Genomic DNA, 14,077 nt, shown 5'->3' with positions numbered 1-14,077 from the left:
GCCAATAAGATTAGACTGCGAATAAGACTGTCTTATTTGGCTTCGAGCAAGCGGGCCCTGGTGCCACCGTCTAGGGGAGCCGCACTTCAGGAAGCGTTCTTCCGTCATGTACCAGGCAGGTACGTTCCACTTGACCTTGGCATGGCTCATGAACACGCTGGAAAGGCTGAACAGGGTGAACAGGCTGTAAAGTTGCCTGTGGCTTTCAAAAAGAAACAATTTTATTGTAAAAGATTATTTAAATGCGGCAAATTATAAAAATGGAGTTCCAGAAAGATTTATTTCTCAAGGAATATTTGGAAGCTTTGTGCTGGACGAACAAAAAAAAAAAAACTGTTACAGTCGTTGTTGATTTTGTTTTCAAGAACAAAAAGAAGCCATATAGCTAGCCAAGTTGAGTGTGCTAGAAGTGTTGCGCGCTGCTTTGGCCGTGCCCGTGACAGCATGCAACTGCAGCGACAGATTTCCCTCTAGTATGTATTAGCATCAAACTCGATGGGGGATACGGTCTCGCACGCCCCAGCAATGCATTGCAGGTTTCGTACACTTGTTTCTAGAGTGATCACTTTGTGGGTTGGGAGGAGCTCCTTTTATAACTGTTGTGGCTGTGCGATAGGACAACTCAGTCACACGCCTTCCCATTTGCGGGTGCAGGCAGAACTTGCACTCGGCCACCACCAAGTTCAGGCATCGGGTGGATGGCGACCTGGTGAAGCACTTCCCCCCAGAGTTGGTCAGACGGCTGGCTTCTGACAAGTGAGTCCTTTTTCTTTTGTGTTGTTGTTGTCTCGAGGAAGCGGCAGGAACCACTTGCAAGAGCATGGCTTGAAAACTGCGTGGTAGTAGAATTTCGCAGACTGAGATGGCCAGAAATGCTGACTCGGCAAGCGAGGTGTTCGCAATCGAAGAGAGCGCAGTGATGTGTCAGTTCTCGGTACGTCGCCTAGATGGTAAAACTCAGGGGAACACAATCCCAGCTGCGTAGAGATTGGTGTAGTGGTTGGTTGAAGATTCCTGAAAGGAGCCATGAAGAGAAAACACAAGTTTGGTTCATTCAAAAGATTGCCTCGTTAGAGTCATACTGACACCACTTTTAACGTAAACTTCACTCGAATAAGCTACATAATTAGGAAAAAAGGGAAAGGCCATGCGACCCACTAGCTCATTTCCCGCAACAGAACCTATGATGTCATTCGAGCCAGTTCTGCGATTGGCGGAGGCCGGCGAAAGTAAACGCAAATTAGGCAGAGCTTGCCGAACGAGCTATTTGCGCTTAAATTTAGGGCACATTCTTTTTAAAGCCGTAAGAATGGTGGTAAGTGTAAGTTACGAAAGCACATGTAAACATAGAAGTACCGCTTCGTACTGCTGTTGTTGGTACTGCGCGCACTATGCTTGTTTAGCTGCACAGAACTGCGGGGCTTTGGGGTTGTCTCAGACGACACTGGCCGATTGATTGACGCGACGGTGTCTTACGTGAACATATTTGTCGAGCGAGCACTGTGTTTCACGAAACCATTTTCTCACAGAACGAAAATAAAGGCAGAAAACGACACGCCACGGTATTCGCAAGTTCCGCGGCATATAGAGGGCTCGCCAGTCAACCGGGCGATTCCAATATGGCGGACCAAGCGGTGGTCGGAGGCTCATCGTAATGCTCCGGCTGTATACCCCGATCATCTGCGATTATCCGATCTATCGTCATTTCTGGGCGATGTTGCCCTTCACGCGCTCATTGTTGTGGGGCGAAGTAATGAGGCACGTAGGAACCTCGGATAAACGAATCCGGTGCTACACCGAGGGCGAAGCGGTGCTGGATGCGGGACACTTGGTGTGTTGTGGCGTGAAATGTCAGGAGGTGTCATCTGTCACAGTCCAAGGCATTTGCCTTCAAACTTCGGCCTTGAAAAGGAAGCCACACGAGCTGGAGTGAACGACGGCTCACTGAAGTTACGTAAATGTCGTATCACTGATGCTAGCCACACGAGCGAACGCATTGGAGCCCGCACACAAAGGCTCGCGCCTTTGAAAACAGGCTCTACCGCATTTGGAAGTGACGTTTTGCTGCGCGCCTGTTTGCTTCATGGGTAGAGGAAACAGATGGGATACTGTTTTTTTTTTAATACCCTGCTGCCTTGCCGCACAGCGCGCACGACTTGCAGGTGCAGATTGAAACGCACTGTCCGGAGCTGCGCGAGCTGAGCTGACGGACTAAGGCCCGTTCACACTTGCAATGAAAGCGAGCAAAAGCAACAGGAATTCTGTCGCGCGACGAAAATCCTACTATTCGACAAAACACATCGTCGTGCGACAAAGCGACGGAATTCCCGTCGCTTTGTCACGCAACAGTAATTATCCTGTAGACGTTCTTTATTATCGGCCGAAATAGTAAAAAGGGCATCTGGGTTTATGGTTAAATTGCCAAGCAACACCGCAATAACATTAGATGCCCGCGCTACGTTGGCGCCTGTAGAATATCGTTAGCATACCTTGGCATCGTGCGTGTACAAAAGAACGGCACGACGAGCACCGTCGCTGCTAGACGCTGGGAGGTTTGTGAGACCTCTCGGCTTGTAACAATAGAAAACCACCAAAGAAAAGCTATTTTTGCTCACTCTCTCTGTATCTCTCAACTAGCGATAAAACTTCGTAGCCTCCTCTCTGGTCCGAGACTGACAATCGAAGTCCCACTGTAACATACTGTGTAAAAGGCCCGGCGCCCGCACTGAGAACAATGCCAGCTATTCGCCCATGCACGTTTGCCTCATTGCAATTCGTACAAAAATCACATGCTTATCACTGTTTACCCGTCCCGCTCCAGAAGTCGTCGTTCACGAAGTGTTCGCTGCACAGTACCATTGCCGGCGTCACAGGTTTGCCGATCCGCAGTTTTACGGTCCATGCTTTTTTGAGTCGGTCGTCGCGCGGAAACGAATGCAGGCTTATTTTGTTAGCAACCGCTCGGTTCTTGCACTGCGGGACGGAACACATTCGATTGCTGCTAAATTTACGAGCCATCGCACTTAATTCATGAAACGACAACACCAAGGAAATGCAGTATCGCCACCATCTCCACAGTCGCGCCTGGTCGCGCTATGATGGCGCGTCGGCGGCTTCGCCGTTGATCACCGCTGCGGCGCCATCGCCTGCGGCCGCTGAGCGGCGCCACAATCTACGGAACTTACGAATGGTGGCGCCACCTAGGTTCAATAACTTAAAGAAACGCGCGAGTACCTCAGTGCCAGCGCCAACGTACAGGGTGGAGACACCCTTTGAACGGTCCCGTGCCGCTGCAGTTGGGTCAACGTGCACAACGCGTTGTTCTCGTTTCCCATGAGACCCAGCAACGCGAAACAGATAAGATGATTCAAACTTCGCCAGTTAATCCCATTGCGGCGATAATTTTACCGCGGTTTTGATACAATGACTTGTTTCGGCAGCGAGCGAGTGGACCAAAATGGCGGCGCCAGCGCATACATGTCTCCACCCTGTACGGCGGATGCGTGAATCAAGGGACCCTAGGCTGCAGAGCGGTCGGTTCCTGTGATGTCATTTGGAACCACGAAAACGCACGATAGAGCGGGAAAATCAAAATTTTTACCTAAATGGATTACTTTCTCATTTGGACAAGCGCTGGGAGCACTATAAAACACGAAACCTTTCGAATAACACAAACTTGCATTTTGTCTTCATGGCTCCTTGAAAGGGGAAAAAAAATATAATGACAGCGTTGAAGCAAGATAGTGTACGGCAAAACATAGGAAGAAAGCGGATGCTAGGCATGTGATGCTGGTATGGTCTTATTGTAAGAGCACAGACTAGACTTGACTGTATGTATGGATGAATAAGGGTCGCTAGAGTAAATGCATTGCCTGGTGACGGAGTCCTCAGTTATGAAAATTAGCTTTTTGGTCGATGAATTAATTAATCAATCACAGCCGGGACAGAATTGTTATTTTTGTCCATTTCAAAGTGTCTATTTCGAGCAGGAGCAAAGTGTCCATTCTGACGACCCTAATGGGATGTAGCATAAGAAAGGCGGGGCGCCGATTTTTGTGCATGTTATTGGCCAGAAGCCTTACAAGTGCAGGCACCTTACGGTTGAAATGCACGCAAAATGGACATTTTTGAAATGAACACAACTCACAATTTTAACCCTGGTCGTTAATCAATAAGTCACTTGACTGATTAATCGACATATCAATCAGTAAATCAGTTCATCAATCAAACAAACAATTCAAATTTGTTGTTAATCAATTAGAGAGTCATTTGAGTGATTAGCCAATATATCAATCAGTCAATCAGTCAGTTGCAGTTGACCATTAATCAATCAGTGAGTAATTTGACTGATTAGGTAATATAGGGATCAGCGAATCAATAAATCAACCACTCAAAGTTGGCCATTAATCAGTCGGAAATCCTTTGACTGATTTATCAGTTCCTCAGTCAGTCAGTCAGATTAGTAAGTGAATAAATTGCAATTGGTCAACAAGCAACCAGTAAGTCATTTGGTGGATTAATGGATAACATATCACTCAATCAATTGCAAATGGTTATTAATCAACCAGTCCGTTATTTTACTGATGAACTGATATGCCAATCTGCCGATGGCTTCATCAATCAATCAATCGCAGTTGTTCATTGATCAATCAGTCACTCCTTTGTCTGTCACTCCATTGATCAATCAGTCACTGATATACCAGTCAGTCAAACAATTGATCAGTCAACCAGCTGCAGTTGGTCATTAATCAATCAGTAAATTGTTTGACTAATCAATCAATCAACTGATAAATCAATCAGAGTTGGTCATTAATCAGTAAGACGTGATCAAAGCATTGCCATTAGTCCGCAACATGCTTCCCTTCTTTATTAGAATTAGCGAGTGATTCTTCTAGCGAATCACATGTAAAATTCCTGGTACTGGAACGTCATTTCTAAGTAACCGAAAATTCCAATTACTGTATTTACACGATTGTAAGTCGACTCAAATGTAGGTCGACCCACCAAAAACTGAATCTCTCAAAAAAAAAAAAAAAAAGGAAAAGAAATGCGAGCGCCGCCTATAAAATTGTATCATGAAGAGAAGTTATTCCATCAACTACCAATACCCCCCCCATACGACGGCTCTTCCATCAATGATCGATGCTCCCTCAAGGGCCATGCGCTTGTGGTGCACGCAGCAGATGTTGAGAGAGAGAGAGAGAGAGAGAGAGAGAGAGAGAGAGAGAGAGAGAGAGAGAGAGAGAGAGAGAGAGAGAGAGAGAGAGAGAGAGAGAGAGAGAGAGAGAGAGAGAGAGAGAGAGAGAGAGAGAGAGAGAGAGAGAGAGAGAGAGAGAGAGAGAGAGAGAGAGAGAGAGAGAGAGAGAGAGAGATTTTATTTCTCCAGCAGAGGCTGATGTGTGGGCGTCTCCCCGTGGAAGGCATCCCTAGTCCGGGATGCCTTGACTTCGGCTGGCCGTCCGTGCTCGGGTCACCAACTTAAGCTGGATATCCGGGTCCAGGCTGGCCAGGGAAGCCCTCCACTGCTCGAAGGTTGGGTTGGAAAGGGGGGGCAAGTCTGGAGTACGTTGGCACTCCCATATGATGTGGTAGAGGGTGCCAGGCTGGGGACAGTAAGCGCAGAGGGAAGGGATGTTAAAAAAGAAAAGCTTTTGTGTAAGTACGCGGAATAACCATACACTCTGGGTTGAGCAGGAAGAACACATTCGCTGCAAGATGACAACCATCAAAGAAACCGGCAGCAGCCATTGCCGCGCGATACCAAAACAAACAACATGGCGGCTGACGGAAGCGGCCGCGTAGCCACAATCACATCACATTGTTCAGTACACTTCCGAACGCAATGGTGGGAGGTTAGTCGCTCTAAGTACAGTGGACAAAGGGCACAGATCGGCAACGCCAACTTTCAAAGTCGGGATCAACTTTATTATTGTTGCCAGAATGTATGCAATGGTAAATTAATACGCTACGATTCAACCATAACCATGGAAACGAGGGTGCAAAGCTGTCCCTACCTCATAGCACCCCTGATTTCTCGTTTCTCTTGTCGTTACTATGCTCGGGAACAAGTTAAGAACGGCAAAAGCTCATGTACGGTATCCCTTCGTTTAAGCGATGGACCCGGATGTTAACAGGCGTGCGTGTTTTGAAAAGAGGTCGCTATGAATGCGTGATATCGTCTGCCTTTTCTCACGTAGTTTGTTTGTCATCACTGCAGTAATTTAAAATCATACTGAGTCCAGAAAATCATGGGAACAGCTCGTGTCATGTTCACAATTTTCTCAGTAACGCAGTAGCGCACTACTTGCGCCACGCGGAGTAACATCCGGCTGCGGTGATGAGGCACAGCGGCAACTTCCGTTGCCGTTCTTAAGTTGTAACCGAGTATAGTGGTACACAGTTCGATTTCGATTCTAAGTCAACCTCCCAACATTGCATGGTCAAATTTGGAAAAAAGGGGCGACCTACAATCGTGTAACAAATCATCGAAAGTGGACTGTATCGATCAATCAATAAATCAATCAATAATCAAATTGCATGCCCCCCCCCCCCCTTCATCCCGCACGACGTTACCCGCCCTACCTTGCAGGAGCCAGCCATCGCATGGCCCCTGGTTTGCCACGCTGGAGGAGGAGGCGTACCGGGGGTTCCTGCAGCACTGCGGTGACCGGGTGCAGCGGTGGAACCTCTGGCAGGCATACCACAGCCGAGCCACAGCCAACCCGCTCAACAACAGCCTGCCCATCGAGGAGATCCGCGCACAGCGTCGGTTGCAGGCCGAGGCCCTGGGGTACCCCCACTTTGCTGCCCTCTCCATGGAGACCAAGATGGCCGCCAGCACAGAGCGCGTCGACGCACTCCTCGACAGGTAGCCGCTTTCTCCTCCCTCTCTGTGATGCTGGTGGGAAGGAGGGGTTCCGCCTTCCTGCCTTTTCATCATTTCGTCTCTGATTGTCCTGTCTTGTCAATCTTGACCTTGAGATTACGATCTTAGAGATTACAATCTTACCACATTTGTCAAATGTGGAAAGTCTGAGGAGACCTAAGCACTTGTTAAAGGTACGGACAACCGATTTTTGTTGCGTATTTGTTCTCTAGCTCGTATGAAAGCTAGCACTTTATATAGCCCGGTAACCACAAGCAATTTATAAACAAATTGGCGGAAATAATTTTAATTTGGCACCAAACTTTCTGAAACTTTCTGAAAGGTGGCGGTTTGTGGTGTAGAAACTTGACACTACAATATGTGTCCCGGTCACGTGACCTGCAAACCTAGCAGCTACTGTGACTGCTGAAAAGTTTATTCACTTATTGAAAACCTTTTAACACAAGTATTTCTACAAGTTTAAATTGTATATGTATTTTTAGACATTATTTTGAAAATTCTAAAGACACGCCGCCCGCCGCCACTGGGTTGCTCTCAGTGTGGCTAACTGAGCCTTCATGCCCAGAATCAACGGTAGCGTTCAGTAAACAGACCCAGTGAAGGAGCTTTGACGATTCTGTGTGACTCAGGGGTGTTTGTTCTGCTAAAATATTCGATTTTAGTTTCCAAATACGCCAATGGCAATTTAAAAAAAGAAAAAAAGGATGCGCCCGGAAAAAATCGAACTTCCGATTTCCACAACATGAAGCCAGATTCTACCTATCGTCCATCCCAACAGTTGTAAAATTAGTTCCAAGCGATACATCGAAAAACTGCTTCGATTATTGCACTCCCCAGGATTCATAGTATTGGAAGATATAAAGGTTACAGCTGTATGACCAACACCGTTTTGTTTATTGTGACCAAAATTCACTGATGATACCTAATTATCTTGGGAACTAATTGACTGACTCAAAAAATAATTTCAAATTTCATGACTTCGTGTAGCGCCAACAAAACGACAAGGACAAAGGGGGCGACGGGTACAAGCGCTAAGCCCAAACCCAAACTCTAATATGCAAATTCCAAATCGGTGGGAAGAAAGCAGCAAGGCTGACAAGTGTCACAAGGCTTACTTGAAAATAAACAAAGTTGTTTCAAGACCAGTGTCCCCTCTTAAAACTGTTATATTGAGGTGAATACAGAAGAACAGGTTGTGACACGACCAAGGCTGGTATAACAAGGCATGTAGTTCAAAGGAATCGACTGTTGTGCGACTTGGGGATGGTTCTTGATTAACAGTTGGCACGTGTAGCACAAGTGGCAGCACTGGTTATTCATCTTTCTTCTTCTTTATGTGTTTATTTTTATGGGCGCTGGTCGTCCGTCACGCATCTTGACAAACAGGTGACGTTTATTGAAAACGCCAATGAAGGAGACGAAGAGCCACTGGCCTTGAGTTGGGATCTCATCATTCCACTTTCAGCTTACCATATTGGACCATGCAGTGCTGCACCTGGGGTAGTATTCTCGTGTTTGTCCATTTTGAAAACGTCTGTTTTGCGTCCGTTTTACTGCGACATACTTCCTGTTGTAGGCGGGCTTTAGGTTGGCTTTTGCACAACTGTTCTTGAAAACACATTCTAAACGGCTGAACCAATTTTAAACTATCTTTTATGTGTTTATTGTTCCGCCAGCGAACCGACAACAAGGCGCAAAAATCGTCTGCTCCTAATCGTCTGCTCCGAGAAGCCGCGCCTCATACCTCCGCCGTGCTTGCATGGCGTCACATCCAGGTGTTCGCTTTTAGCCAATTAGGGCTTGCTCAAAACGGACACTTTTGAAACGGACACAAAGCGGACAAAACAAGGGAATACCGCCCCTGAGCTTGGATTTTTTGTTGGCGGAAGTCTGAAGTGTTGGAGCTGGTGCCGAACTGCACTTGTGACCCATGCCGTCTTTGTTTATCTTCAAACTGCAGCTTGTCGGAGCAGGTGCGACCCCGGGCAGAGCAGGAGCTGGGTGCCCTGGGGGCGTTCTGCCAGGAGCGGGGCTTCCGGGACCAGCTCCAGCTGTGGGACGTGCCCTACTGGCGCAGGAAGCAGCGGCAGGCCATGCTGGCCAGGTGGGCAGAGGATTGCTGGCCACAGCTTTCTGTTTTCAATGAGGCGACACAGAGCCTGCTCTTGCTGGGCTATAACACTTGGAGTGTGCTCTGCGGACGTCAGCGGCATCGCGAAACGTTGGGAGTGCAAAGGCTGAAATGAGACTCAGGTGGTAGCCAATTGCAGGGGAATAGCAACATGGGCAGCCTTTTATCAACACAGTGTTTGTTTTCGGATCGCATGCATGCTGTTAGATTGGAGGTCGGAAGTCGACGACACTGCATGTTTCAAAAAATACAATAGTAATGTGGGGAAGAAAAAATCTTGGCAGGCAGACGGGCAGGCGGATGTTTTATTATTGTTAAGATTGGCTTAAACTCTCTCTCTCTCTCTCTATCTCTCTGTGAGAGGACTGTGATTTGGGTGAGTTGGTGAACGTTCAATGCTGTCCTGTCTACTTCTCATCCCTTTTTTGTGGTGTGTTTTTGCGTGCTGATTTTCAGTCATTAACTCTCTGTGAGACTACAGTTTGAGGTGGGGGGGATATAAATAGTGTCTAAGCCACTTGCAGCAATAATGTAGTAATTGTTACTCAGTGCAACGTGCATGAGAAACTAATGCTGGCCAGATCAGAGGAAGCTTCCGAATCACCTGCTTACGTTTGATTCCTTGTCCAAATTTTGTGAAGTAGTGTGGGGGCCCTTACTGCGTCTAGAGGGATTTGGAAAGGACACCTTGGTCTCGGAGCTGGCTAAAAAAGACAACAGGGGCATCCATGAGAGCTCTCCTTCAAGGCTAGCGTAATCGCAACGAAAGGAGCATTCGATTACTTTTCCTGAGGGAGCTAAAATTGAAAGGTGTGACACAGATGCTGTGGGAGCAGCAGCACGGCTTCCTTCACTACGGCGTCTAATGCGGTATTCGGGTGGTCGCTCTGATACTCCGACTCGGAGTACGCCGATGCGCCGCTTCCCCCAGTCCGAGCAAGAGTCACCGCTCCCCAACCGAACGCGTACCCGATCTTGGAGCAGCACGCGACCATGTCGTAAGGTGGGAATTTCACACCATGCTCCAAATACGAAATTTTACGCCCGCTTACACTGTTGTTCTAACCAATATAAGTGAACGGCAGCATTGTTTTAAGCAATTTATTTCGCCCCGAAACATAAGGTGTGCCACAGCCATTCACTGTCGTATCCAACACGTTGTTACTGCTGGCGTTGTTACCAGTGGTTTTGCACCGTATGTATTTACCATACCGTAGCGTAGAATGAGCCCAGTTTTCGAAACTTATCCTGCCTGCTCTGAGAGGGAATTGCCATGTCTGTCATCATCACTGTGACTGCGATCACGACGTTCCAGGTTCGACGAGGCATCCGTGCGCGAGTACTTCCCCCTGCCAGACGTGCTGCAGAACCTGTGGCAAGTGTTGCACGAGCTTCTGGGCATCACAGTGCGGGAGTCGCCCAGTCTAGCCACGCACGCGTGGCATTCGGACGTGCGCGCTTTCGACATACTGCACCCGTCAGGTGGGTACACTGTCGTTTGGTCACTGTAGAGTACGACGTGTGCCTGGCTTCAAGTAGACGTTTGTCTGTCCACACGCACGTATGTGGATATGGGCACGCACAAATGTGCATGTTATATACGTCACACCACATCGTACGTACAAATGTGTTCATATTGTCACATGGCGGCAGAGCCAATGACTCGAACGATGGTTGAAGGATGAGGAACGATCTATTTACAGAATTTGCAATGCGGCCATAACAGCGCGCGCTGCGACCCAGCCACTTCTTCGTCGTCCTCGTCGTCTTCTGTGATGAGCCATGGCAGTATGGGGCATTGGCCACCTAGGTGTCCCGTGACAATATTTCCGGTTCGTGGGGCTTAACACATCGAAGCTACGCCTGGGCTATGAGGCGTGGCATGGTGGAGGGCTCCAGATTCATATCGACCACTTGGGAATTCTTATTGTGTGCCAAAATCTGGACACGCGAGTGTTTTCATTTTTCGTCTCTGTTTGAAAAACCAAACGTGTGTTATGTATAAGTATGTATGCATGTGCATATGTATACAGTCAAACCCGGTTATATTGAACTTGCAAAAAAGCAGTTATCAGTTTGATATAGGCGATAATTCGATATAAGCATGCTAAGGATTTGGAAGTCATAAAAGCACTTACTATTTATTGACAGACTTTATAAATGAAACTGCCTTACTTTAGCTCGAAATAATCCGGTATCTTCTTCTGCTTGAACAGCCTTAGTGCCTGCGCACTGTTGAATGACTCGGAGCAGCTGAGGTCGCAACCTTTCACATTCGCGGAGAAGCGCTGGACTAGAGCGAGTGTACCATTCATTTCGGAGGTTGTGAGCGAAGCATTGTCGTCGCCGTCCTCGTTGCACCTGCTTTTCACTTGTACTCGGTACGATGTTGGCAACGTAGTCTTACAAACTCTCCCATGGCCACAACACCATCGTCCACACGCATAAACTCGCTGGCCGTCGATATGGCAGCGGTGTCCGAAATTCCTGCTGCTCACTGCACATTTCACCAACACCGGCAGTGGCTTCGTTGCACTCCTCAGGATTTTCAAAGTCATCACTGGCACACACAGGTGGCAGATTTGAAGCAATTTCGGGTATTTTTGGGTGTAATTGTTATGGGTGTAATTGTTGCTCTCTTTGCAAATATACCATGACCAGAAGTATTTCGATATACAGGATCATTCAATTTAGACGGGTTCAGTATAGTTGGGTTTGACTGTATGTTGTATGTATGTGCGTGTATATGTATGTCCATATGTATTTATTGTGGGGATCCGCTTGATCCCCTTTCCTCCTCCCGCGAGCGCGATGTTCGAACGAGCGCGCTTTCCCGCGCTCGTGACGTCAACCTCGCGGGCCGACGCGCCGGCGGGCACCGACTGTCCCGCCGCCGCTGTCGCTCCTCCTCGCCCGGGAACCTGCCTCCTCTCCTCAGCGCCTTAAAACCGCGACGCGGACGTTTTGCGGCTCTCTGCTCTCTGGGATCGGTCGGCTCTCTCGCGAGCTCTCTGGATGTCTCCCTGACTCCAGGGACTCGGGAAGGAGATGGAGGATAGAGTATAGGGAACGCGAGGGGTCGCGGATCGTATCGCACCCTCGCCGCCCCACGTCCAGGAGAAGGGAGTCGGATACCGGGGCGCTCCATGCCCCCGGCCGGCTCGTCTCCTCCCCGCCGCGCCGGCCGGTCGGGCGCTGTTTGGCCCCGATCGGACGCGTGTCGGTACAGTGTAGTTCTTAACCCGGTCTTGGCGTTATTATGCACTGTACGACTCGGCCAATAAACCCCATGGTTCGTCCTGGCCCTTTGGAGCCTGTCGTCGCCTGTGTCGGTGAGTCGAACCCGTCGCGGCGTCTCCCTTGTGGACGCCGCGTACCTCTCTGGGGCATTTTGGATGGGTCATTTCCGGGCGTCGAGCTGACATCGTCGCTCAACGTCTCTAACGAGGCTAGCCGGGGTCGTTTGTTGTCCCGTAGCCAGACCCAGTAAGCCCACATTGGCGCCCAACACGGTATCGACACTGCGCGACGGAGCAGGCCCCTGGCCTTAGTCCCTGTGCGATTTACTGTGAGGTGAGCGGTTCGGCTTCCGAGCACGACGCTTCGGCGTAACGTGCTCCCGCCGCTCACCGCTGTCCGCGGATCGAGGCAGTTATCGCCCAACCCGCGCCAGCATGGCTTTTGGGAGCACGACGCTTTGCGTCGTCACGTGCTCCCGCCGCTCACCGCTGCCCGGGAACCGAGGCGATTATCGCCCGACCCGCGCCAGCATCTCCTGTGTTCTGTACGACTCAACGTAGTGGCGATCCCGAGCCTGCGAACTTGACGTACGATATGAACCTGGAGCAGAGCCATACGCTCGCTACGTCGGAAACGAGAACACCTTTTGCTCGGACGACGTTAGCCTGCGGCCAATGTATCTCCACGTGCAGACGACAAACGGCTTTTGTGGCCAAGTTTGCGTTTCGCCAAGGAGCCCCTTGCGCCTCGTCGGGGAGCATCCTGCTCCGACGACGATAACGCGCATTCGTCCTACCGAGTGCATCATCGCACGCGCGGACGCCAAGGCCTTGTCGCAAAAGAGCGCATTTTGCTCCCACGACACGGCCGGGACCGCATAGCACATCCCCGCGCAGGCATTGTACGACGCTTTGTTGTCGATCTTGCCCGGCGCGCGTGAGATGCAGTGCGCTGAGTCCACAGCTAGGCCCACTGGGGAGCACTCTGTTTCCCAGGCATAGCTCGCTTTACGATCTCGTGTTTCCAAAGCACGGCGGCCCGCCCGCCGCGTAGTGCTACGGACTACTTAGAGATCGGGCCACACGTTCTGAACGAGTTTGACCGTTTCGTCGACAAAAGTTCGTTCGTAGTGGAGACGGACCACGTGGCATTCAGCTGGCTTAAGCGGATACGCGAACCACGCGTGCTGGCCATATAAGCTGCGCCCGTGAAAACGTCACCGTGCGCAATGGGAGCGGTAGCACCACGTGGTGGCGGACACATTACGTGAGCCCCCGTGGCCGCTTGAATGTTCCTAACGCGCCTAGCGCCCGACTGACCCCGTAGCCACGCGCTGAACGTCGGCCAGTTGGTGCGAGCCCCGAAGGGAATGCATTAAGCGTGCAAACGTTGCAATTCCCGGGCGATATCGCATACCGAGCAGACCCATTGTCAGCCGGTATTGCATTCAGCAGAGACGAGCAGCTGCCCGGTGATCAGAACGATCCGTGTTGTAAATATGATTTTAACTGGCTCTGTGTGAGTCGTGCTCTGTGTGAGCGGGCGACGCGGTCGCCGGAGGCTACTAACCGCTGGTATTGCGGTCAGCCTCGAGCGCTTTGCAGCTCGTACTGCTGCAGGCGTGTTTTTTTTTTATTTCTCGGATTCGTATCTGCTACATGCTCAATGTCTCTCGCTGAAGTTTATCCCACCTAAGGAAATTCCCCCTGAGAGTTTCACGGTGGTGAGCACCCGCAGTTTGAGGAAGGTGTACGATACTTCCGTGACTCGCGGGCGGCTGGGCGAGTGGCCGCAAGACTTTACGAAGTTGTGCCGCTCCA

At 49.7% G+C, this 14,077-nt stretch overlaps 1 protein-coding gene across 1 annotated transcript in view; it reads left to right on the top strand.

Moving 5' to 3' along the window:
• LOC144138359 (uncharacterized) overlaps positions 1 to 14,077 on the top strand; it is a 49,809-nt gene that overhangs the window by 21,706 nt on the left and 14,026 nt on the right. The window contains exons 6-9 of the mRNA XM_077670603.1: positions 655 to 756; positions 6,590 to 6,868; positions 8,847 to 8,990; positions 10,333 to 10,499. Of these exons, the coding sequence (XP_077526729.1) occupies positions 655 to 756; positions 6,590 to 6,868; positions 8,847 to 8,990; positions 10,333 to 10,499 (692 nt within the window). The remainder of the gene's footprint in view (positions 1 to 654; positions 757 to 6,589; positions 6,869 to 8,846; positions 8,991 to 10,332; positions 10,500 to 14,077) is intronic.

Source organism: Haemaphysalis longicornis, unplaced genomic scaffold (assembly GCF_048455015.1).
Source record: "Haemaphysalis longicornis isolate Haplotype H1 unplaced genomic scaffold, Haemaphysalis longicornis Haplotype H1 scaffold_5, whole genome shotgun sequence".
NCBI lineage: Eukaryota > Metazoa > Arthropoda > Arachnida > Ixodida > Ixodidae > Haemaphysalis > Haemaphysalis longicornis.
This window is presented reverse-complemented; position numbering and strand designations above follow the sequence as displayed.